Below are 26175 nucleotides of genomic sequence, written 5' to 3' on the forward strand. Positions count from 1 at the left end.
CAGTTCTCCAGGCCTCTTATTCAGGCTGTGGCGGCACACAAAGCGGGGGATCGCGGCGTGGGATCAGAAAGGGGAAAAGAAACGGGCGAATTACACCCAGGGCCCCTCTCTCCGCACCCCCAGAGCTTTTTATAGAAACAGGAACTCGCTCTCTTCCGGGAACTCCGCTGCAAGGACCGCAGCAAACAGCGGTGCGCTTGGCTACTTCCTCCTTTCTCTTCTCTTCCCTTTTCTGAGGCGATCCCTGCTGGATCTCTCTTAGCCGGGCAAGGGGGAGAAAATTGCTCTCCTTTTAGGAGAGAGAGAGAGAGAGAGATCAGCTGCCGAAGGGTTAAAGCCACCGGATTCCCGGCTTCGCTGTCCTAGGGAAGGTTCAGTTGCGAAAACCACTTCCTTTCCTCCTCCTCCTCCTCCTGCTCCTTGGGAAAACTAAGCGGGGCACTGGTGAGCTACTTGGGGGTCTGGGGAGCCCCCTGTGTAGGGAAGCGGTGGGGCGGGTGTCGGGGCGCCCGCTTTGCAAAAAGGGGACCCCGGTTCGGAGCCTTCGCGAGCTGGGAGAGGCACGGCGCTGGCCCCCCGCCCCCCCTGGGGCCGCTGGGGAGCTGCTTCCTTTGGGGTAGAATAATCTTTGGGAATTGATTATTATATGATTTGGGGGCCCCTGTCCGATCCTTACGTCGCCTCTTGCAAGGAGTACCGTGTGTGGTGTGTGCTTGTATTTTATGTGTGTGTTGGGGGAGGGGGTTATCAAGCAACGGTGGGGAAGCAGCAGGCAGCTCGATGGCGTTGGACTCCAGTTCCTATCAGCCCCAGCCAGCACACCTCGCGGACGGGGAGGTTGGGCTTGTAGCCCGATTTCTGGAGTGTCTTTTTCTTATTTAGAGCAGGGCTGGGGAACTGGTGGCTTCCCGGCTCCCACTGGCCCTTGCCAACATAGCCAATAGCTGATTAGGTGGGAGCTCTAGCCTGGGGGGGGGTCTGTAAGGGTCCCCCGTGCCCTCTGGGTTGGGGACTTGAACCTGGATCTCCTGAGTCCACCATCTAGCCTTCGAACCACAATGTCTCACTGACTCACAACAACCCTGTGAGGTAGGCAAGGCTAGGAGTCTGCAGCTGGCCCAGAGTCACCCAGAGAGCTTCGTGGCTGAGTGGGGGCTAGAACCTAGATCTTCTGAGCCCTGGGCAAACACTAACCACTAGGCCACACTGGCTTTTGATGGGGACTGGGATTTCTGGGTTCCCTGACTAGGCCAAAAGTTCATACTTTGTCTTTGTGTTAGTTTGTTATATGACTGATACCATGGATCAGTCAAATAATATTTGGATTTATGCCCTGTAGATACTTTGTGACTGCAATTCTTATACTGTCTTCCCCTATCAGATAAACCTTTCTGTAAATTCCATGTCATTTTACTGAGTTTTATTGATTGTATTGTGTGTTTGTATTGTGTATGTGTTGCGTGTTGGGGGGGGGGAATACATTTATCAAGCAAGGGTGGGGAAGCAGCCGCCGCTCGATGGTGTCGGATTCCAGCTCCCATCAGCCCCAGGCTAGTGCTTTGGCACTACTTTACAATGAAAAACAGGAAAACATATTCTTACTAATTTCTGAGGATTGGCTGGGGTTTATGGGAGTTGTAGTACAAAACAAAAGGGTACCAGTTTTCCCATCCCTGTTCTAGCTAAATTTCAAACAGGAACAGCAAAAAGGGAGGCGAATCTTTCCAAGCGAGTCTTTGCTCTCTTCACTTCCTGGGGTTTTGTTTTCTTTCCCTCAGGGAGCAGCTCCAATTGTACAGAACATCCCGTTTTGCTGGCCTGGAGTCCAGTTGCTGGCCTGGTGACGCTAAGCACAGCGGCAATGAAAGTTGCTCTGGGGCAAGAGCATCGCCTGGACCCGTTCACAGCTGCACTTCAGCCCCAGGAGAAAACAGATGCGATACGGAAGCGGGCAGGAGCAGGCCGTCGCCATGTTGAGTTTGGGAGCCGTGGGGCATTCTGGGAAAGCTTGGGTCAGGGGAACCTGAGCAAGGAGGGTGGCAACTTGGATGTACACCGCCAGCGCTTCAGGGGTTTCTGCTATCATGAGGCCGAGGGGCCACGGGAGGTTTGCAGCCAGCTTCATATCCTTTGCCGTCAGTGGCTGAAGCCGGAGCAGCACACAAAAACTCAGATCCTTGACTTGGTGGTCCTGGAGCAGTTCCTGGCCATCCTCCCGCTGGAGATGGAGAACTGGGTCAGAGAGAGTGGAGTAGAGACCATTTCCCAGGCTGTCGCTCTGGCAGAACGTTTCCTCCTGAGCCAAGCAGAGGACAAGAAACGCGGAGAGAAGCAGGTAAGAGCGAATTCACAGGAACAAATCTGCTGGCTACCAGTAGAGTTATTCCTGGGACACATCCAGAAGATGCTATACAAAAGGGGTGTCACCGAAGGTGCCACAAAGCTGTTTTTGGTTGCAGCAGGGCTGGTTAAAATGATTAAGGCAATGGTTAAAATGATTAAGGAGTTGGAGCAACTCCCCTAGGTAAAAATGTTTAAAAGTCTGATACTTCAGTTTGAGGCATACTGGGAGGGAAGGCTATAAAAACATGCTTGGAGTAGAGACTGGGGACTGGGAGTAGTTTTACTCCCACTCCCATAATCCTAGAATCCAAAAGGGCCATCCCATGAAGCTGCATGGTGGGAGATTCTGGATGAATAGAAGCTCATCCTACCCCTCGAGATTCCAGATGGATAAAAGAAAGACTTTGTTACACGGTGCAGAGTGAAACTATAGACTGTATCAGCACAAGTGATGGAGTGATGAAATTTAAAAGTACGGGGTTTTTAAAAGGAGTGTTAGACAAATTCATGGTGAAGGCTACCAAGGTTACTAGTCCTCATGGCATTATGCTACGAATCAGAGGCGCTATGCCTGCGTACAGCAGTTGCTCAGGAATGTGGGTCCTGGTTGTGGGTTTCCCATGGGCAGCTCATTGGCCACTGGATGAACAAAATACTGGATTAGGTAGATTTCATTCAGCTTGGCTGTTCTTGTGTTTGTACTGTGATGAAAGTTCGCCCTTCCCCGGCACATTTTAAAACACTAGTAGACTGACTGGGTGGTTGGCTGGCCTGCCCCTTACCCTCTCAGACACCTGCAGCTGGGAAAGCTCCTTTCCCCTCTTGGCTAACTCTGAAGTTTCCATGAGTAGAGAGTGGATGCCTCCAGGCAGGTCTTGGTGTCCTCTTGGGACCTCTCTGCAAACAGAAGGCTGGACTAGACAGGCCTTCGGTCTGATCTCGCAGGCGCTTACATCCTTTGATGACGAGATTTCACTGCCCTGGCCCACCACTTCATTCCAGCCCTGCTGATTCTTGCAGGCATTTGCAAGGGGAGAAAATACTTCCACTCTTTATCTCTCGTTTGTTTTTCTGTTTCTTGACTGGGATCCTGGCTCCCGTTTCAGGTGCAGGAGCCCTACTTGGAGGGACTCACTCCTTCCCCCAAACCTGAGCAGGATACATCACTGATTGCCCATCGGAAAGACCTCCTGATGGCGATGGAGGAGGCTCCGTCGCAGAACATGCCATTGGGTAAGGGTGGATTCTTTTTGCCGGAGTTTCTGAGTGCCTCGAAATTCCCAGGAGAAATTCCAGAACAGTTTCTTTGGATGAATGCTTCCAAGGTTATGATTGGTTATAATAACAACAATACCACTGCCCTTTCATAGAATAGTAGAGTTGGTAGAGGCCATGAAGGCCATCGGGTCCAACCCCCTGCTCTTGCAGGACACCAAGTTACACCATCCCACTCAGAGGACTGTCCAGTTTCTTTTTGAATGTCTCCAGTGTGGGAGAGCCCCACACCTCTCCAGGCAGCTGGTTCCACTGGGTATTGCTCTGACAGTGAGGAAGCTTTTCCTGATATCGAACCTGAATCTGGGTTGCCACAACTTGAACTGATTCTTCCGTGTCCTGCGCTCTGGCATCAGCAAGAGATCTTGACCTTCCTCTTTGGGACAGCCTTTGAGGTACTTATAGAAGGACACCATGTCCCCCCTCAGCCTTCTCTTCTCAAGGCTGAAACATGCCCAGTTCTCTCAGTCTCTCCTCACAGGGCAGTATCTCCGAACCCTGGATCATTTTTGTTGCCCTCCTCTGGACCCTTTCTAATTGTTCTATATCTTTTTAAATTGGACACAGTACTCCAGATGGGGTCTGACCAGTGAGGAGTATAAGGGAACTACTACTTCTCATGATTTGGAAGTAATATGTCTATTCATGCATCCCAAAATAGCATTTGCCCTTTTTGCAGCTGCATCACATTGTTGGCTTATATTTAGCCTGCCGTCCACAACAATTACAAGGTCTTTTTGTATTTGGTTTCTCTTTTCCTGGGTGGAGGACTTGGCACTTGTCCTTTTGTATGTGCCTAGAACACCTAGATTTTATTACATTGAAACTGCATTTATTATTGGTATACCAGCCATCAGTTCAGGTGGAGATTTTAGCCAAGACAATTGACGGGGACTGGAACTTGGAAGGGCAGCCATGAAGGAGCTAGAAGAGATCAGCAAATGTCTCTAGAGACCAAGGCCAGGATCAGCCACAGGCTCGTATTCCCAACCACCATGCAGGGGTGTGTGAGCTGGACAGTGAAGGAAGTCCACGGGAAGAAAGAGGCTGCATCCGAAACATGGTGCTGGGCGAAGCGTTGGTGAATACCTGGTCTGATAAAAGACGAGCAGGTGGGCCCTGGAGCAAATCAAGCCAGATTCACTGAGAAGTGAAAATAACAAAACTGAGGATGTCGTACTTTAGATACATCACGAGAAGTCGAGACTCCCTGGGGAAGACAATCACGCTAGAGAAAATTGAAGGCAGAAGAAGAAGGGGAAAACTAAACAAGAGGTGGATGGACTCCCTAAAGGAAGCCACGCATTGAGCTTACAAGGTCCGAGCGAGGTTCTCAAGCATAGGACATTTTGGAGGGCTTTTGTTCATGGGGGCACCATAAGTCAGAGACAACTTTAGAGTACATAAGAACAACATTATTATTAAAGATGATGATGATGATGATTATAATAAAATAGCTCATAACATTTCAAGCATCCATGCAAGGCCAATGGGCCAAAACTGCCTCCCCCTCCTCGGGTGGTCCCAATTCAAGCTTCTAGGTTCCCCAAATAGCCATGCCTCTCTGGATCAGCACACATTGGTTGATTTTCCAGCTTTTGCACAAGTTTCTTCCCTCTCCTTAAAGGTTCAGATGCCTCCTGTAAGGCTTAGTTACTGCCTTTGACCTCAGATAAGCTGATATTTTGAGTCCTCGAAATACTACTGAAATATGGCCCGAGAACCCTTGGTTGAAAGAGTGTCTCCTGCTTGCTGTAGCGTCTGCCAACATCCAGCACAATGTGCATTAAAAGGGGGCTTCAGTGGCATTTACTGAAATGGCCTTTAGTGCTATTTTCTTGGTGGAAAGGCAGAGTGCGGTTCTGTCCCATTTGGACTGAGCCTTGACACTTCCAGGCACACCCCCGTTCTGAAGAGTTAAAATGCCTCTTTGCAGGCTGAGTTAAACACGACAGGAGTTTCAAGGTATAGTATCCTGTTAATTTTGGCTCTGCTCCTTTTCCCTTGGCTCCTCCCTCTTCTAGAATATGGCCCCCAAGAGCATCTCTGAAATGGAATTCGGCCCTTGGGCTGAAAGATGTTCAACACCTCTGTGCTAAAGTGTGTGTTTCTCTCCATACAGGCAATGGAATGACATCACCGCTACTTCCCAAAATGTCTCCTCCGTGGGGTGGGGCAGAAACAGCAGCTGCACAAGCAGCTCAGGTAAGAGGAGCCGGGTCGGACGGGCACACGCGTGTTCCCGTCTTTGTTATGAAGCTTTGAGCAAACTGGTTTCTTCGCTGCAGTTGGACAGGGGAGATCAGGGTTCAAGTCCCTGGTCAGTCAAAAGATTCATTGGGAGGCCTCCCAAGAAAAACATGAGAGAAGGAGAAACCCATATATTCAAAGTGTGTGGCTGCCCCCCACCCCAGAGTCCGCGTGCATCCCAAATTTATTTGTCTGGTTCCCCCACTGCTCCCTTTGGCATCTTCCGCTGTGAGTTCTCTCACCTTTGGAGAACCCTTGGAAAGCCTGCAGCCTGCCATGTCTGTACTTTCCAGGGATGTCCCTGCCTGGGGTTGGAAGATGGCACCCTCTCCCCACCTGGCCAGAGAGAGCGAGCCCACGTGTGGCTCTGTGTGGGTCCCTCATGTGTACGGACACAGTGATCAGTGTTGATGTTCCCCTGCCCCCCTCAAAAAGGCTTATTCCTTGTCAGCTCTCCCAAATCTAGCAAGAGCCAGTGTGGTGCAGTGGTTAAGAGCGTGGGACTGGGACTCAGGCGATCTGGGTTCGAGTCCCCGCTCAGCCATGGAGCCAACTGGGTGACTTTGGGCCAACCACAGACTCTCCGCCCAATCTACCTCACAGGGTTGTTGTTGTGGGGATAAGATGTAGGAGGAGAATGATGTAAGCTGCCTTGAGCCCTTTGAGGAAAAAGGCAGGATATAAATAGAAAAAAATAAAAAAAATCCAGTCATTTTAGCAGGCTAGACAGAGGGAGTTGAAAGAAGGAAGCAGTGCTGTTTTCATCGGGCAGATATTTTCCTTTGCCCTCCTCATTCCTTTTCCTTCTGTGCTGTGTCTTCACATTGAAAGCCCAGAGGCAGGGACGGTCCCTCTTTTACTAATTATTTCTAAATTGCTCTGGGAACATTTCTGACTGAAGAAACAGGAAAAAGTGTCCCAAGTGCTAATGAAAAAAAACGCTTTAATATTGCTCAGCATGCTTCAGACATGCCGATTTCCTTCTGCAAGGCCTGATCATTGTCTCTTTGGAGTTTTTTCTCTTTTTTCCTCTTTGGCATCCTCCTTCATAGGTATGCCTTCCCCTCTCACTCATCCGCCTTTGCATGCTTGAGGCAGGGATGTTAAGTAAAGAAATCAAATCCTACAGCATCCAAAATGGGCACAAACATCTGCCAACCCCAGGTCAGAGCTTCAACTGCAACATCCCCTTAATAAAACTTCACCCCAAACATGCCACCAAAGAGAGGCTGCAAAGTTCAGCTTATTTTACCAAATGAACGGCCGAAGCCAACAAGCAGGAGAATACACACTTATCCCCAGTACGGTTGTCTCTTCTGGGAGTTCTGACTGCAATTGAATGGTCACATCTTTTCCTTCCTCTTTCAGGGCCCAGTGTCCTTCAGAGAATTGGCCATGGATTTCACAGACCCAGATCCAAAAACTCTGTGCAGGGAAATCACAGAGGAAGATTTCGGGAACTGTTTGGGTATTTATCTATTTAAAATATGTGTAGCTCACCTTTTAGGAGAAGATGCTTCCAAGGTATCCTTCAGCAAATACTTTTATAACAAATGAACCAGCCTTCTCCAATCTGGTACCCTCAAGGGGTGTTGAACTGCAATCCCCATCATTCCCAACCAGCATGGGCAGCAAGGGGAAACCAAGCATGTGTGGTGATGGTGGAGGGAACCAGGAAGTTTTTAAGCTTTAATAACCAGTAAAAGCCAGCCAGAACACTAAAACAGGTGGCACCTTGAAAAACAGTTGTACTTAAAGACAATTCATCACAGTAGTCAGCTAAAACCCGCATTTCATGAAAGCATTAGGAAACAAATAAGATTTTAGAGCCATTTAAACCCTATCCTTGCTGGGCCTTTCTGCAGCTCCTCCAGATCAGAGATCTAAAACGTGGGGCCACTACCAGAAAGGCCCTGTCCCTCTCTTGCCTGCCCTCTTAATGGTTTCTTATAGGCAGCACAAAAGAAGGGCCTCAGATGGAGATCTAAACACGGGCAGGATGGTACAGGTGAAGGAGGTCCTTCAGGCAACTTGGTCCCTAAAGCCTTTAGATCAGGAGCACACACCTGGAGTCTCCACCTGTGGGAAGAATTCTCTGCTTTTTACCCTGTGTTTAAATATGAATTCCTTGTCTTGCTCTTTGTTACTAGTTAAGCTTTCTCGAGGGAGGCCTGCAGCCCCGTGGTGGCAGCACCCGCTTGGTTCCCTCTGGCCTGCCCCAGATCCGGGAGTCTCTTACCAGAAAGGAAAGCCTAATCTGGTGGCCCTGGGTGAACTGGAGGTGGATACTGCAAGAGGGAGCTCTAACGTGGTGGTAGCCCTTTCCTGGGCCAGGCAGGGAATTGCTGTCTTTCTAGTGCCTAATCCTGACCTATGTGTAATTTCAAGCTGCAGAAAAGTGCACGCAAGCGCCGAGATCCTGCTCTTGGTGGGAGTCGGGGGTCAGCCTGGCAGTTTTGGTTCTTTCATGCTTTGCTCCACTGTGCTTTGCTATAGAGTTAGTGTAGAACTGGAGCAGGGAACCTCCTTTCTGATGACAACTGTGCCCCCCTGGGGTTAAAAGGAGAAGAGCCTTCTCAGTGCTTTGACTATGGGATATGCTCCCCAGAGGGGTTGGTCTGGCACCAACTCTTTATTCCTTCCAGAGCCAAACCAAAACCTTTTTATTTAACCAGTATTTTAATTGTTGATATTACTAGAGATCTGATTTAATCCCATTTTAATCAAGCACTGTAAATTGTTCTTATGTTTTTGTTATTGTAAACCATCTCAACATTTCCTTTGAAAATAAACGGTATAGAAAATTTTGAAATATAAGCAAACAAACTAACAAACTTGAAGCTGTAGCTTCCTTCATGGAGTCCATCCATCAAGTATTCCGTCTTTCTCTTCTTCTTCTGCCTTTGATTTTCCTCAGCATGATTGCCCTTCTGCAGTGGGCCTTGTGTTCTCATGATGTGCCCAAAGTTTGGCATGCTTAAGGTAAAAGTGAAGACTCCAAAATTCCCCTTTTTCTCTCATCTCACTCTGCATAGAGTAGGAAAATAATGTTCTCTTCCTTGTGTCCCTCCCTCCCTTCTTTGTGGGAGAGATCAGGATGCAGAATTTGTTACAAATGGTCCAGTTTTTGCCCAGACTGTGTCAGCTGTGGATGGGGAAATTAAAATGATCTCCCATATAAAAAACCCCACAACAGCAGGCTATCAGGAAAGAAACTTTATTAAAATCTGCTAAATTTTTCTCCAGGAGTTCCCTTTGGTATAGTCTAGGACCAGCTGGTCCATCTGATTCTGTTGAATGGGTACAGCAGTGCTGAGACTTTGGCAATGGTGCGGAAGCCAAACCATATCTACAGTACTTCTCTACAGCACTGAATTTGGTTTTATCCCGAATTAAAAGCTTTTTCTACCTGAATGTCCCTGTTTGCTCATAGCAGATTCTTCCATCTTTGTTCCAACAGGTGAGAACTGGGATGGTAAAGCTGATGAAGGACTGTATGAGAAAATCCAATTTCAGGAGATCGATGTGAACATGGTGAGCCAAAATGGACCTAAAACACAGGAGGGAAGCCAAATGGAGAGGTGGAAATCTTCCCAGGGTAGTAACTTCCATGAAATTAAAATTCCGCAAGAAAAGGGAACCAGAAGGAATGTCTGCCCAGCCTTTGGGAAGAGTTTGAATCACAAATCGGACCTTAATGTCCACTGGAGAATTCATACTGAGGAAAAACCATATAAATGCTTGGAATGTGGAAAAAATTTCAGCCAGAGCACACACCTTAGGTTACATCAAAGAATCCACACCGGAGAGAAACCATATAAATGCTTAGTATGTGGGAAAAGCTTCCATCGGAGTTTCATCCTTACTGCCCATCAAAGAATGCACAAAGGAGAGAAACCCTATAATTGCTCAGAGTGTAGCAAGAGCTTCTATGATAGATCACATCTCATTAGCCACCAAAGAACTCACACTGGGGAGAAGCCGTATAAGTGTCTGGAGTGTGGAAAGAACTTCAGTCACAAGGTAAACCTTACTTCTCATCAAAGAATTCACACGGGAGAGAAACCCTATAACTGTTCAGAGTGTGGCAAGAGCTTTTGTGACAAACAGAACCTTCTTAGACACCAAAGAATCCATACAGGAGAGAAACCATACAAATGCTTGGAGTGTGGAAAGAACTTTAGGCAGCGAGCAACCCTTACTTCACATCAAAGAGTCCACACAGGGGAGAGACCGTATCAATGTACAGAGTGTGGAAAGAGCTTTTATAGAAAAGCAGACCTAAATAGACATCTGAGGACTCACAGTGGAGTAGGAAAACCCATCATTTCTTGGAGTGTTGAAATGGCTTCAGATGGTGTATCGATCTTATGTCCCATCAGAGAACTCTCCCAGGAAAACCTCTGTATAACTTCTGAGATTAAGCAAGAACTTAACTGTTAAGTCAGTCCTTATTAATCTCCAAACTGGTGCATCACACTTCTCACCTGCACTTACCCAATAAACTCTCATAAACAAACATAGAAATAACTTTAACCAGAACATACTAAAGGAACAGAAGAAATGCCCTGCTGGATCAGACCAAGTTCTGTCTAGCCAAGCTTTTTCCCATGGTGGCTAACCAGATGAAAACTTTTCCCACTGTTTTGCCCCAACGACTGGTATTCAGAGGCATAATTCCTTGGATCTTGGACAAGCATATATTCCTCATGGCTAGTAGCCACTGGGAGCTTCAACTAAGGTTGGGCCTACTGCAGTGCCTATTGGCCCCTGATGGCCCCCAAAACTGTAAACAATATATATATATATAGTTTTATAAACAAAATGGCCCCAGGAACAGCTCTTTTGAAACATTTTAAAGTCCTCTGTGAGTACTGCAAAGCACCAAAGGGTCAAAATCAGCTTGCTCTACTCCAGATGCCTTTTTTCCTCTGGAGGTGTGGAGCGGGGATGGTCTCTGGGCCTCTCACAGTTGTACAGGCCTGTTTCAAAGCCATCAAAATCGGTGGCTATCACCACATCTTGAGTTAGAGATCCCACATTAGAGAACCAGTGCGGTGCAGTGGTTAAGAGCGTGGGACTGGAACTCAGGCAATCGGGGTTCTAGTCCCTGCTCATGGAGCCAGCTGGGTGACTTTGAGCCAGTCACAGACTCTCAGTTCAGCCTACCTCACAGGGTTGTTGTGTGGATAAGATTGAGAGCAGCAGGAGAACGTTGTAAGCTGCTTTGAGGGAAAAAAAAAGGGGGATATAAATCAAATAAATATTTAATCAATTTCTATTGTGGTTCCTTGCAGTCAAGTTTTGCTCAAGTAAAAAGCCCAAAACTCTGTAATCTCTCATGAGGTACAGCTCCATTCTCCCAATCATTTGGCTTGCCTTTTTCTGGCCCCTTTTCTAAGCCGCTGACCAAAACGCGGCAAAGCATTCCTAGTGTGGCCAAGCTGTAGAGCTGCGCATTCTCTGTTTTAATTTGGTTTTCTTACCTACTGATCCTTAGCATGGAACTGGCCCTTTCCACAGACGCGGTGGGTTGGCCGTTTCGCTGCACCGTCCCGTCGCTAACCAAGGACCGCCTTTCTTGCCAATTGCTGCTGGCGCAACCCCCACCCAACTTGCAGGCTGTACCAAGGCCCCTTACGAGAAACCAGACTTGCGCATGTGCCTTTCCTGAGAGATTTCGTGGGCTATATCTCAGAGGCGATCATGATTCTTCTGTGTCTTATCCTTCTCATCACCTGCAAGGAATGGCTCATGTTTAGCTTTCGATTTCGATTTATATCCTGCCTTTTTCCTACAAAGGGCTCAAGGCAGCTTACATCATTCTCCTCCTCCATCTTATCCCCACAACAACAACCCTGTGAGGTAGGCTGGGCTGAGAGGCTGTGACTGGCCCAAAGTCACCCAGTTGGCTCCATGGCTGAGCGGGACTAGAACCCAGATCGCCTGAGCCCCAATCCCATGCTCTTAACCACTGCACCACACTGGCTCTCCTCTTTCCTCTTGCTTATTTTCCTTTCAGGAATTTTATGATTCCGCTGCGTTTATGTCCCACTCTTTTTCCTCCCGTGAGGAAAAAGCTTCACAACGGCACGCTGTGAGGTAGTTGCATTGCCAGTCTGTGGATAGCCCAAAGTCACCCAGTGGGTTTCATGGCCAAATGTGGACTTGAACCCAGATCTCCTGGGCCCCAGCCCAACACTCTCACAGCTCCACCATGCTGGCTTTCTCTACCCATTTGGTGGCAAGTACTTTGGGCTACTAGCCTTCTTCAACCTTGTGCCTTCCAGAAATGCTTGGGCTGCAAGTCCCAGAATTCCCAGTCAAAGGCCCTGCTGATAGGAATTCTGGGAGTAGCGGTCCAAATACCTCTGAGGCCTCCAGGGTAGGGAAGGCTGGGCTAGGCCTTACCTTTGGAAGCAAGGCATAATCAATCCCTTTAAGTGGTTCAGAATTGCCATTTTTTTCTGGGTAATCATTAAAGTGGGTACTTTCCAGAAGCTGGAGGCTAAAGATGCATAAAGGTATATAAAAACAGAAAGACCTCAGAGAAGCATGTACAATTTGAATTGTTCTGCACCTTTCTAGCAAGAAAACTGGCTCTCCAGGCAGCTATGTAAATACATGCCATTTAAACATTAGCTAAAATGTTTGTGGGACTGTTGGATAACTGTCAAATGCATGCAGGCAAATATGACAGCCCAAGATATGGAAACTTTCAGGGCAGGGATCAATTCAATTTCGGAGAAGCTCTTGGGGTCCTCTTTTTGGTGGTGGATGGCCAGAGGCAAACCATACAGGGCCAAAAATACCAGTATATGGAAGCTTGACTTCTTCCTGCCGATAACAACACCTTAGGAGAGGTGTTTTAACTACACCAAGACTGAAATTCAGCAAGGAAAGGGGATGAGAAGGAATGTTTGTCCGGCCTTTGGAAACGATTTCAGTCAGAACTCAGACCTTCATGTCCCCTGGAGAATTCGCAAGGAGGAGAGGCCCTATAAATGTCCGGAGTCTGGAAATAACTTCAGGGAGCACGGAGGTGACGTCAAAGAATGGGGCCCAAGCCGAGGGCTGCCAAAGCTTAACTAAAACGAGACAGAAATATTGGCGGGCAATTGGCAAAGATCCAGGAGTAGAGGCCCACATTTCTGCCCCTGAAAAAGCATGTTGGGGTTCTTCCTAGAACTGGCATTGCATCTGGATATATCCAGGAGTGTTTGGTATGTGCTGTTCCTTCTTACAGAAGGGAGAACTGCCTGCAATTGTACATGCCTTTGCTGATCCAGATTAGGTTACTACAGTACGCCTTTGATGGGGCTGCCCTTGAGGAGAATTCGGGGTGGTGCTTTTCCAGGTTTCCAGGGCTAATCCACCAATTCACAAGCCTCCTGTTTTTTTTCAGCCCCAGTTCAAGGATCTGGTTATCTAGAATAATAAAATAATATGCACCCATCCATTAACACCGTACCGCCAGATCTTGAAACCTAAAAAACCTGAAATGGACTTTGCAAATCCTTTTCATCTGAATTTTGTAGATTTTCAAGTGCATTTCTTTCTATTGTTTGCTCATTCATGGAACTGGATTTTGCGGGAATGTGTTGGTACAGATGTATGGAAATGAGCATTTATGAAAATGCAACAAACTACCCAAAATATGTATTTTCACATTATGGGGGAACGCATATTTTTTCTTTGGCTTCAAAAAAATTATTTGACTAAGTTTGCATATAATTAGGCAAAATAAAAAAAGAATGGCCCACAAGTCTGTGAACTCTGTGTGACAAGGATCCATAGAAATATGAACTTATTTGTGTTTGTATTGGTTGTGGATTTCTCCAACATCCTTCCTTGGCATCCATACTAAAAGTAATATAGGCATTGGCAGTGCAGGGTTAGTTCTTTTTTGAATGCCTTTATTCATTTTAAAGGGTTTTTATTTGTCCATGGGGATGTGGGTGGCACAGTGGGTTAAACTGTTGAGCCGCTGGGCTGTTGATCGGAAGGTCGGCAGTTCAAATCCCCAAATCCGTGGGAAGGGATGAGCACCTGCTGCTTTGTCCCAGCTCATGCCCACCTAGCAATTCGAAAGCATGCAAATGTGAATAGATAAGTACTACCTTTGGTGGGAAGGGTAACCTTTGGTGTTCCATGCACCTCGCTGTTTAATCATACTGGCCACATGACCACAGAAGCATTTTCAGGCAACGCTGGCTCTTCCGTTTACAAATGGAGGTGAGCACTGGCCCCAGTCAGACATGATTAGCATGAATGTTTGGGGGAGCCAGTGTGGTGTCGTGGTTAAGAGCATGGGACTGGGACTCAGGCGATCCGGGTTCGAGTCCCCGCTCGGCCATGGAGCCAACTGGGTGACTTTGGGCCAGTCACAGACTCTCAGCCCAACCTGCCTCACAGGGTTGTTGTTGTGGAGATAAGATGGAGGAGGAGAATGATGTAAGCTGCCTTGAGCCCTTTGTAGGAAAAAGGCAGGATATAAATCCCAAAATAAATAAATAAACCTTTAACTTTACCTTTAATTTGCCCATGTGGTTGGAATCTGCAGTAACATCTTCCGTCACTAGGCGGCAGGCTTCCCTAACTAGCATATGCAGGTCAAGGGAGATGAGAAGCCTGCACTTCCTTCCAGGTGGGGGGAACAACAGGGCTTCTCCATTCAGGGCCTTCTCAGGGACAGGGCCTTATCTATGGTAGCACCCATTTGTGCAATACCCTCCCAAGAAAGTTTTGACTGACTGAAGTTTTCGCGGATGTTTTTCAGTGAGGCAGCTCAGTTCTCAGGCACTACTCCACCTTCTACATGCTACTTCTGTAGCATAACATAAGGAGAAAGTCACCATGCCCAACCTGGCCAAACCAAATGAAAGTGGAATAGAGACCAGTAGGACTTGAAGGGACCTATCAGGCCTTTGAGTCCAACCCCCTGCTCAAGCCAGGACTCTTTGGCCTCCGTATAGTTCTTTATTCACTGGTTTATTTATTTATTTTTATTTATATTGCGATTTATATCCTGCCTTTTTCCTACAAAGGGCTCAAGGCAGCTTACATCATTCTCCTCCTCCATCTTATCCCCACAACAACAACCCTGTGAGGTAGGGCGGGCTGAGAGTCTGTGACTGGCCCAAAGTCACCCAGTTGGCTCCATGGCTGAGTGGGGACTAGAACCCAGATCCTCTGAGTCCCAGCCCCATGCTCTTAACCACTGCGCCACACTGGCTCTCTGGTTATTTGGGTCCCCTTGTCCATCACGTGAGCATCAGAAGATACCGAGAGCAGAAACTCTTCAGGTGAGCCCTGTGTTGTCTGAATTTGACTTCTTAGGTGTTTGGGCACTCCAGTTGCTCTTTGATTTTCAAATGACCCTTGTGCTTTCCTTTCACGTTTTTAAAGATACTCCTGGTATGGACTTCGTTGTATGTTTCCAGCCACTGCAGTTCAGGCCCAGCAGCCGCTTGTCCCCCCTGAGTGAATCCAAGGAATAATCCGTGACAGTGGGGTGGAGGGTATGTGGGGGGAGTCAGTGTGTGCAGGTGGGCAGCTACAGCAGTGGGACAGCTTGAACAGAAACCAGGCCAAACTTCCCCAAGCTGGGGCTTATGGGAACTGTAACCCAACTCTTGGAGAGCATCGGACAAGAAAAAGCTGGGCCATGCAGGGTTGGAAACCCACTGTCCTCAGTGGGGTTGATGAAGTTAAGAACATCAGAGAAGTGCTGGATCAGACCCAGGGCACATCTGCCCAGCATACGTCCATGAGGACTAGTAGCTGTGCTTTCTATAAATGCGTAAGAGCCATGCCAGATCCGACAAGGGGACCAAGTAGTCCAGCATTTCGCATGCACAGTGGCCCTCTAGCTGCCCAGAAGCCACATCCTCCCACCCATGTTCCCCACAGAGCCGTACTGACTCTGATGCTGGAAGAAGCATCTCCATGAGGACTAGCAGATTATTCAGGAAGAGCTGAGCTGCATTAGACCAAAGGCCCCTCTCGTCCTACCTTCGGTGCGCAGCACAGCTAACCGGCTGCCCGTGGGAAATCCGCAAGCTGGACACGAGCGCGGCCGCCCTTTCCCGCCCCCGTGCCCCGGCGTACGTGGGGACTAGTTCATGAGGACTAGCGGCCTTACGAGCAGCCGTTCGGCGAGAGAAAGCGCATCATCCCTCTCGCTCCCGCCCGATTCCCCCGCCGGGATCCCTTGCAGGGAAGGCGCTCGCACCAGGGCGAGAGAGGAGAGGGAAAGTCGCCCGGCTGCATTTTGGGGCGCGGGGAGGGGGGAATCCATCCGAGGGTTAAAGCGAGAGAGTCTCCATCCATCCATAGAGAGGCAGCGAGGGCCGTGCATCCAGCACCTCTTCCTGCCCCGCCCCCCCCCGAAGCATCTGCACCCGCCCCGCTCGCGCAACCCGCTTCGCACCCCTTTCCCACGGATCCGGTGAGGAATGCGTGCCGGGGCGCAAGGGAGGAAAGAGGGGGCCAAGCTGGGGCAGGGAAATGCAAGGCGGGGAAGAAGAGGGCCGGATGCCCTCTGGATTCAATCCGGAGTACCGGCGTTTGTATTTGCATTGCGTTTATTTCTATTGTTGCCATACAGCCAGGAATTTTGACGGAACTCCTTAGCGGTTTCCTGCATGCATGACGTCGGTGGCCTCTTCCCACACTTCGAGGGCTCTAAGGAGCACAAAGTGCTTTTGGGGTGCAGCAGGGATTGGGGTGTGTGGAATATAGGGCAAAAGAGAAGCAAGGATCGGGAACTAATTTCCCGGAGATGTAGCGATGAGCATTAGTTGGGATGCCAAGACGGGATTGGAGCAAAGGCTCTAGTCCTCATGACTGTTCCCTCTAAGATTAGAGGCAAAATGTCTGTGTGCACGGGCTGCTGGGGAACATGGGTGGGAAAGTCCTGTTGTGGGTGTCCCACTTGTGGGTGTCCTGGTGCAGATGGCTGGCATAGCTCACTGGGGCATCATGGGAAATGTAGTACTGTTTTCTGTCTAAATGTGCATTAGATTGCATACTTAGATTGTTTTCCTTACAGGGAGAAGTCAGAATCACCCAGAGCCTCTTGGAAAGCTTCCCTTCACTGGATGAGCACAATACAGAGGGCCGGTGGTTTCTCCTAGAAGCACTTGTCCACCACAACCCATCATCCCCACTGTCCTTCCCTTAAGAGAGAAACTGGCTGCAGAGTGTGGAGAGCCCTTGGCTCCTGCTTTAGTCCAAGCTAGAGCACCAATTCGAAATGGAAGTAGAACCCTCAGCGGGTCCTGAAGCAGGAAGAGGAAGCCCTGATCTCTCTGGGGATGGGGGAAATGGGGCATTCTGGGAAAGAACAGTGCAGTGGCACCTGGGCAAGGACTATGGCCACCCCGACATTCCATGCCAGCACTTTCGGCGGTTCAGCTTCCAGGAGGCCGAGGGACCCCGAGAGGTTTGCAGCCGGCTCCATGACCTCTGTTGTCAGTGGCTGAAGCCTGAAAGGCACACCAAGACCCAGATGCTGGACCTGGTGATCCTGGAGCAGTTCCTGACTGTCCTTCCCCCGGAGATGGAGAGCTGGGTCAGAGAGTGCGGGGCAGAGACCACTTCGCAGGCGGTGGCCCTGGCGGAGGGCTTCCTCCTGAGCCGGGCGGAGGACGAGGAGCAGGAAGGGCTGGTGCAGGTGAGAGCATTTTGCGATGCTCCCGGGGGGCAGAACACGCTTGGAATGGCACTGTGAGCATTGCCTGGTTGTAGGGCTGGACCCCCCCTCCCAGGGCAGATGGGGCGGCCGTTTGACAACACTGTAAATGTGGTGCAAGGGATCAGATCCTGGGGCAGGGAGAGCCGTCATGGCCTCCTAGCAGCCACCAAAGTTGCTCTACTAATGAAAAGTGACTTGGAGAGGCCGGTGGATGGACCCTCACCTCCTGCTGGTTTGCTTTTAGGAAGGCAACTGGTACCATGTTTCCCCGAAAATAAGACCGGGTCTTATATTTCGTTCAAAGTAGAGCTGCCGGGTTGCTGACGGGGATGGGGTGTTATGTTCACATGACTCCAATCCTCTGACAGCTTCACTGGCTTCCCATTGAAGTCCGGGCCCAATTCAAGGTGTTCGTGATGACCTATAAAGCCCTAACGGCTTGGGTCCTGGCTACCTGAAGGAGCGCTTACATCCATATACACCCGCCCGCCCCTTGAGATCGGCGGGAGAGGCCCTTCTCCGGGAGCCCTCCGTGAAAGAAATCAGGAGGGTGGGTACTCGGAGGAGGGCCTTCTCTGCGGTGGCGCCCAATCTATGGAATGTGCTCCCCAGAGAGGTCCGCCTGGCGCCGTCGTTATTTGTTTTTCGGCGCCAGGTGAAGACCTTTTTATTTAAACGTCATTTTAATTGTTAACAAAATTTACTTATTTATCTGGCCAGGGTGACTTCTTTTCTTTTCTTTTATAACTTCTTTTATATCGTTTATATTTTTTATTTATTTTATATTATTAATTTTAATTTTATATTGTTATTTTTGTATTGTATTGTATTGTATTGTATTGTGTTCTAAGCCGCCCCGAGGCTTCGGCAAGGGGCGGCATAGAAATGTTCTAATAATAATAATAATAATAATATATTAATTAATTTTTGTCTTATATTAATTTTTGCTCCAAAAGATGCACTAGGGCTTATTTTCAGGTGATGTCTTATTTTTTCACGTACAACAATCTACATTTATTAATGTACAACAATCTACATTTATCCAAATACAGTCATGCCTTCTTCTTCTGGAACTTCGTCATAACTCTCCAAACCCTGAATTGTGCTGCAATGGACGTACTAAATGCATCTGTCTGGCTGATTATCTTAACTGGGGCTTATTTTGGAGTAGGGCTTATATTATGAGCATCCTGAAAAATCATGCTAGGGCTTATTTTCCTGTTAGGTCTTATTTTCAGGGAAACAGGGTATTCACAGTCCTACAGCCTCTGATCCTGGAGGTAGAACATTTAGCCATGAGGACTAGTAACCCTGGATAGTGTTATTCTCTGTTAATTGTTTTGCTCTGCTTGTGAATGTCTCCACAACTTTCGGCAGGACAAGTTTAAACTGGGATGCTCTGGTCTGGAATCATGAACAGTAGCTGGAAGGGGCCAGAGGGTCCAACATCCTGCTCAGAGCAGGACTCCAAGTTATACCATCCCTCTCAGATGTCTAGTTGCCCTCTTCTAACAACATCAACAATGCCATTCCTGAAATGTACTGCGCTTTCCCGATCTCTTATTTCTCTTCGGTTCCTCTGGGTCTGGAAATGAGCTTTCTGGGTTGGCCCTGAGGGTTTGGTTCATACCTGTGAAAGTCACGGCTGCCAGTTCAAGTGTGGGATCTGGAAGGCAGAGTGAAGTTTGGAAGTCTGCCGGAGTTCAGCGAGATTGAAGGAGGCTGCCTTCTCCTTCTGTATTCCTTTTCTAATCCCTTTCTCGGTCTGGGGCTTTCACACCTCCTGCAGGTGGTGGGGGCCTGGCACAAACCAGCTCCTGAGCTTGGCGAGGAAGGCAAGTCTGCGCTGGACATCCGGCAGAAGGCAGAATTTAGGTGGATCGTGCAGGAGGACAGAGGGTCCGCTCAGCAGGGTAAGAGCTCACGGGGTCTCCACTCAGCTTCCCTCTCTTGGGTATGTCTGGAATTCCTGAGTGGCTTTAAAGTTCCTTTTGAGCCTTGTCTCTGTTACAGGGGAATTTTTTTTGCCAGCTGTTTTACGACCCAGCTCCCAGAGTTTCCCGGTCCTCTGAACTGTGCATCCGAGAAATAGTTCTGTCTTCACATGTTTGCCACTTCAGGTTGTTTTCCAGAAGCTTGAATCATAGATTCGGCCCAGAGCAGTGGGAATGGGGTGGTATATAAAAATCTAATAAAATAAAATAGATAATAAATACTAAAATGATGTGGGTAGCCCTCAAACCCACAAGGACAACAAATCAAAATCACAACACAACACAAACGGACACATGTTAATGCTCTAGAGCAGCTTTCTCCAACCTGCTGTCTTCCCCTTGGTTTGTACTGCAACTCCCAGCATTCTTGGCCTTTGGCTAGGATGGCTGGGGTTGATGGGAGTTGAAGTTCCCAATGGCTGGAAGGCGCAGAAGGCTGCTCTAAAGTCTCTCTGTGAGTGTCTTTAAATGACCCTCTTTCCTAAGGACACCGCTTTTTGTTAAAAAAAAAAAAAGACTTATGAATGGGGAGAGGAGTCCATTTGATTTCAGGAAAAAAAAACCTCAAGCAGAAAAATCTGGAGGGTGGGAGGAGGGAGAATGCATGTGGGCAAAATCAGGCACCAAATACTTTACAACCAAAGCAGTCAAACAGCTGTATTGTGGTTATTTACAGTTCAGGGTAAAGCCTAAGTGAACAAAGGCACTTTCAAGGTCACAGGTTTGACGCTCTCTCCAGCCACGCTTGGGGGAGAGTTCCAGAGGGTGGGTGCCACTACCAAGAAGACCTGGTCATGTGCCACTGCTCCCTGACATGGCAAGTGATGATCAAGGATGAAGTGTCTTCCCACCTCTCCTGTCTCCTCGCAGGCAATGGAACGACACTGGTGCTTCACCCAAGGCCTCCTTCTGGCGAAGTGGAAACAGCCACTGCAAAACCAGATCAGGTAGGGCAGGAATATCTGGAGAAGGGCCTGGAGAGGAGGGATGCACCAGAGGTTTTGAGTCTTAAAAGCAAAAAGCAGGCCTCTGCTGGGTCAGACCAGTGCTCTAACCACTAGGAAACACTGGCTTTCTCAGATGCCTCTGAGAAGCCCAGAAACAAAGCAGATCTACAGTAGGGTCCTTCTGACTGAGTTCCTAGCAGCTGGCAGGGCTGCTGCTTTGGGGGGCAAACAGGGTGGTGCCCCAGGTACCAAATTCTGGGGGCATCCAAATGACCCCCTGAAGGCAGAGGGGGTCCCTCCCCATGTAGGCCACCGACCCCTCCATGCCGCCCAAAGAGCCCTTCCAGCCAGAGAACTCTCCTGGAGTGAGAGATCAGTTGGGTGGGTTTTCTGGGGAGCAGCCCAAATGCCCTCTGCGAGGGGTCCGTCCTTAAAGCAAGGCATGCTGGGTGAGGAGGCTGTGCCACCATGACACATGGGATCTCCAGGGCCTGGCTTAAAGGAAGGTTCCCTCAGACCCCGGCCTAAAAGGAGGTGCAGGTGGCTTGACGAATAATGACTGATCTGCCTGGATGCTACACTCCATCTTTGGGGCCTTCCTCCGAGTGCCACCTCAGATGGAGGCTCAGAGGGTGGCATCAAAGGGCAGGGCTTTCTCCATGGTGGCCCCCACCTATGGAACGACCTCTCCACGGTAGCCCACCTGGCCCCAGAGTCGCCATCTTTTCGGCACCAGGGTAAGACAGCCCTTTACGCTGAAGTCTTTCATGATTCATTTAACTACCCAGGGGCTTGGGATGATCCATCCCACATCATTTTTATTTATCCCTTTGCAGGGTCAGTTTTAGTGTTGTTCTAGCTCTTTTACATACACTCCAGTATTATGAGAGAGGAAGATGAATTTCTCCCTGTCCACTTTCTCCAGGCTTTCTCCAAAATTTTCTCCACATTTTCTACAACTTCACCATCAGTCCCTTCAGCTACCTATTTGCTAAACCAAGAGTCCAAAAGGCTGCAAACTTCTCCCCTTGGATTGGCTTTTACTTCCCCCTTTCTGTTGTTTTGGAGATGGAAAATGACAAATTGCATACTTATGTCCGACGTTCCACCATCAATTTTCAGGTTAAAGTCCAGTCAGTTTTCCTTCATTCTATTTTTGCAACAATCGTCAAAAGGACTTGGCTTTGATAAGCACTCGGGAGTTTGGATCCTGGAAGAAAACTCACGAGCACTTCACTGTCTGCTTGGGTTGCCATGTTACCTGTCTGCAGAAAGTGTTGTTTTCTTTTTCTAGCATTTAGTGACCTTTGAGGAGGTGGCTGTGCATTTCTCCGAGGAGGAGTGGGTCCTGCTGGATCCAGCCCAGAGGGCCCTGCACACAGACGTCATGGAGGAGAACTACAGAAATCTGGCCACTCTGGGTAAGTTTGCCTGGAAGCATGAAATGTTTGGCCTGTGTCTGAAGAAGAGATTTCTGGCTGCTGCATGCTTTTTGGATCTGCTATTTATTTATTCTTTTTTTTTTTTTGAGATAAATGTGTTAAGAGAATTACTATTATTATTACATGGCATTATATTTACATCCAGCTTTTTTTCCTCATGTGAGGAACCACAAGCCAGCTTACGTAGCACCATTTTATCCTCACAACAACAACCCTGTAAGGTAGGTTGGCCTGAGAGTCTGTGACTGGCCTAAAGTCATCCAGGAAACTTCATTTTATTATTTTTTATTTATTTACTTATTTATTTAAAACATTTCTACCCCATGCCTATAGTGACTCAGATCTCTGGATTGTCTGCAAACATTTAAAATATAAAACAAAACCCAATGTCACAATAAGATAAAACCGAGAACAATTTCACAATGATCCTCAATAAAAACAAAGTACACAACCAATAACAGTAAAGGCCAGAATATGAAACCAATAACAATATTAAATAAATATTTGTTTATTTATTAAAACATTTTTATGCCGCCCCATTCACCGAAGCCTCGGGGCGGCTTACAACAATAAGTTAAATAATCATAATCATAAATTAGAATATAAACATTAGAATAAAATATAAACATACAATATAAAATAAGCCGCCCTGGCCAGATAAAATTCAATAGTATTAACATTTAAAATGCTGCTTAAATAAAAAGGTCTTCGCCTGGCGCCGAAAAACAAATAACGACGGCGCCAGGCGGACCTCTCTGGGGAGCGCATTCCATAACTTAGGCGCCACCGCTGAAAAAGCCCTCCTCCAAGTAACCACCCTCCTAATTTCTTTCACAGAGGGCTCCCGGAGAAGGGCCTCTCCCGCCGATCTCAGGGGGCGGCTGGGCATATATGGATGCAAGCACTCCTTCAGGTAACCAGGACCCAAGCCATTTAGGGCTTTATAGGTCATCACCAACACCTTGAATTGGGCCCGGACTTCAATGGGAAGCCAGTGAAGCTGATGGAGAACTGGAGTCATGTGAACATAACGCCCAGTCCCCGTCAGCAGCCTGGCAGCTCTATTTTGAACCAATTGAAGTATCCGGACCGTCTTCAAGGGTAGCCCCACGTAGAGCGCATTACAGAAGTCAAGACGGGAAGTCACCAGCGCATGTGTCACTGTCGCAAGGCAGTCGTACTCCAGGTAGGGGCGCAGCTGATGAAAAAAATAGTAATTAATTAAATGATTAATCCACAGTGCCACATTTAAATAAAATATAAAGTTTTAACAATTAAAATATTGAGAAAAGTAAAAAGGTGAAACTTTATATTTGGAGAGCATCAACTTTCTCCTCCCCATTTATCGCAACTGCCATGCCATCCAAGTTGCCAAAGCTTAGTGAAAAAACAAACTTTTCCCATTGATTTGAAATTATCTGGAGCAGAGCACAAATTATTTATTTATTAGATTTCTATCCTGGTTTTTTTTCTTTTTTAAAAGAACTCAAGGTGACTTACATCATTCTCCTCTTGTTCTCAGTCTTATCCACACAACAACAACCCTGTGAAGTAAGCTTCTTCCTAACTGGGTTTTTTCCATCTACTGAGAATCTTTTCCTCTTGAATAAACTTTTTCTCCTTATTCCTGTAGGGAGGAAGAGTGATAATGAGGAGGAACACCAGAGAAGAACGTCAGAAGCAAAACAGAAATGGAGGGAGAAACCTGTTGTTGCTGAAGGCATCTATGTCCATGAATTCACTGTGATTGAAGAGTGTCACCCAAGGAAGAAAAGGAAAAAAATCCCACTATTTGCAAAAAACGTAACTAGGATAGCAAGCCTTAACATGCCCACAAGAGTGCATGAAGCAAAGCTACCATTTAAATGCTTAGAATGTGGAAAGTGTTTCAGCTGGAGGATACATCTCATTGTACATCAAAGAACGCACACAGGAGTGAAACCATTTAAATGCTCAGAATGTGGAAAGAGCTTCAGTCACAGCAGTACCCTGACTTATCATAAAAAAACACACACAGGTGAAAAGCCATTTAAATGTTCAGAGTGTGAAAAGAGTTTCAGCCATAGTGGTAGCCTTAGTTCACATCAAAGAATACACACAGGGGAGAAACCATACCAATGCTCAGTTTGCGGAAAGAGCTTCAGTCAGAGTGGTAGCCTTACTAATCATCAGAGAATCCATACAGGTGAGAAACCATACAAATGCCCTCAATGTGGGAAGAGTTTCAGTCGGAGCAGTATCCTTAGTGATCATCAAAGAGTACACACAGGTGAGAAACCTTACCAGTGTTCAGTGTGTGGAAAGAGTTTCAGCCATAGTGGTAGCTTTACTTATCATCAAAGAAGCCACACAGGAGAGAAACCATATAAATGCCCAGAGTGTGGAAAAAGCTTCAGTCGAAGTGGTAACCTTACTTCACATCAAAGAATGCACAGGTGGGAGAAACCTTATACGTGTTCAGTGTGTGGAAAGAGCTTCAGCCAGAGTGGTAGCCTTAATTCCCACCTAAAAACCCACACAGGGGAGAAGCCATACAAATGCTCTGAATGTGGAAAGAGCTTCAGACAGAGTGGCAGTGTTATTTCTCATTTAAAAACCCACACAGGGGAGAAACCCTATAGATGTTCAGAGTGTGGAAAGAGCTTCAGGCAGAGAGGTAGCCTTACTTCCCATCAAAAAACACACACAGGGGAGAAGCCATATATATGCTCAGAGTGTGGAAAGTGCTTCAGCCGGAGAGGTAGCCTTACTTCTCATCAGAGAACCCACAAGGATGAAAAGCAGTTTAAATGTTCGGAGTGTGGAAAGAGCTTTGCTTCTAGTCAATACCTCGATTTACATTACAGCATCCACAGTGGGGAGTGTGACAACAGCTTGAGTCAGCTCAGTAGCCTCAGTTATCATCAAATCATCTACACAAAGGAGGAAGACATACAATTGTTCAGGGCTGAAATGGATCCCATCAGAAGGTGATGAATTCAAGTAGTCAAGGGTCTGAATATTAGCAATACATGGAGTAGGGAAAATACCTGAGAGAGCACACAGATATTCACAGCAAATGATCTGTACTATAGTTGGAACCAAGATTTTAATAGTTTTGAGAACTGGTTCTCTCCTTTTGGATCTGGTAAGAACATCATGTTGTTGGAAGTTTCTCTGTTGCCATGTTTGGCAAATGAAAATTGTGTGGTTGTACTTTGTTTTAACCCTGTATATTTGGCATTTTGTTTATGAATTTATAAATAAAGCTATTGTGATGGGGAATTTTTTGAGTCAGTTGGGAGTTTTCTATGTTGAGGTTTGACATATATGAAGCCATACACAAATATCCTCCCATACTGATTTTAAAAGCACCCCAATTATTTGACAAATTCTCACCCCAAATAATTGACATGTCCTGGTTCACATATAACGAGAAACCACAATGAAACGAGATTCCACCTTTCTGCATATTGTTGAGGGTATTGTATTAGGGTTAGGTTTAAAAATCAGGTGGGGCTTACAATTAGAGGTAGGGGAAGGAAAACCTGGATGCTGCTGCATGTCCAGAGGCCTGAAAGCAGCTTTGACTGAGCAGATGAGAGTGAGCAATTGTTGGAAAAGAGGCCCGAATAAATCTTATTCAAACCTCAGGATATAAGGGGGTTTTTGGAAAATAAGCATAGTGCAACTCAGGAAACCATTTAAACTGTCAGCTGAAACTATGGATGTTTCTTTCCCTCCCCCTGGCTATGGGTCAAGAGCAGACAGAAAGAATTTGGGGTCTTCATTCAGTCAAATTCATTCACATTGTAGTTATCTAATCTCTTTTGGAATTTACCCCTTGTCAGGAAGTAGCTATTTGTCATACTTTACTCAGGGTCTTGGACTTCCTGAATGTAGTACAAAAGCTTACGATAGCCCAAATTTACATGTCTAAGTAGACCCAGAGATGGATCTACGCCTCTGGAAGTTACTTCACCAATACGTCAAAATTGCCTTGTGAGATAGTGTAATCTTATTGTCTGTATGATTGACTGACATTCCTGTATCTTTTCTGCATATGCTGACCACCTAACTTTATTGTAATACTTGTATTCTGTCCTTAATGGCTGTGTACAGGTGTACGTGGCTGAGAGAGTTTAAAAATTGCCGGTAGTTAGATTAAAACTTTGCAGCGAGTTTACCTCTCCCTGCCCGGTAATGCCTTATCGTGAGTCTGACCAGGGATAGACAATAAAGACGCG

The 26175-nt window shown here is 47.3% G+C and overlaps 1 protein-coding gene across 2 annotated transcripts; it reads left to right on the top strand.

Moving 5' to 3' along the window:
- The first annotated feature begins 327 nt into the window (after positions 1-327).
- On the top strand, positions 328-24943 carry LOC123035097 (zinc finger protein 883-like). 2 transcript variants are annotated; one of them, XM_044452970.1, is made up of 8 exons: positions 328-444; positions 1779-2335; positions 3450-3576; positions 5741-5823; positions 7237-7336; positions 9329-10179; positions 21039-21041; positions 23804-24943. In XM_044452970.1, the coding sequence occupies exons 2-8, from the start codon at positions 1862-1864 to the stop codon at positions 24920-24922; spliced, it is 2757 nt and encodes a 918-aa protein (XP_044308905.1). In that variant the 5' UTR covers positions 328-444; positions 1779-1861; the 3' UTR covers positions 24923-24943. The 2 variants fall into 2 exon arrangements, with proteins under 2 accessions (XP_044308905.1, XP_044308904.1); XM_044452969.1 differs by lacking the exons at positions 328-444; positions 1779-2335; positions 3450-3576; ... (2 more) ...; positions 9329-10179; positions 21039-21041 and adding exons at positions 17156-17545; positions 19356-19479; positions 20431-20507; positions 21802-21928 and having other exon boundaries at positions 23583-24943.
- Positions 24944-26175: the final 1232 nt, after the last annotated feature.

The sequence above is a fragment of the Varanus komodoensis genome, unplaced genomic scaffold, assembly GCF_004798865.1.
Source record: "Varanus komodoensis strain SLA01 unplaced genomic scaffold, ASM479886v1 scaffold76, whole genome shotgun sequence".
Lineage (NCBI taxonomy): Eukaryota > Metazoa > Chordata > Lepidosauria > Squamata > Varanidae > Varanus > Varanus komodoensis.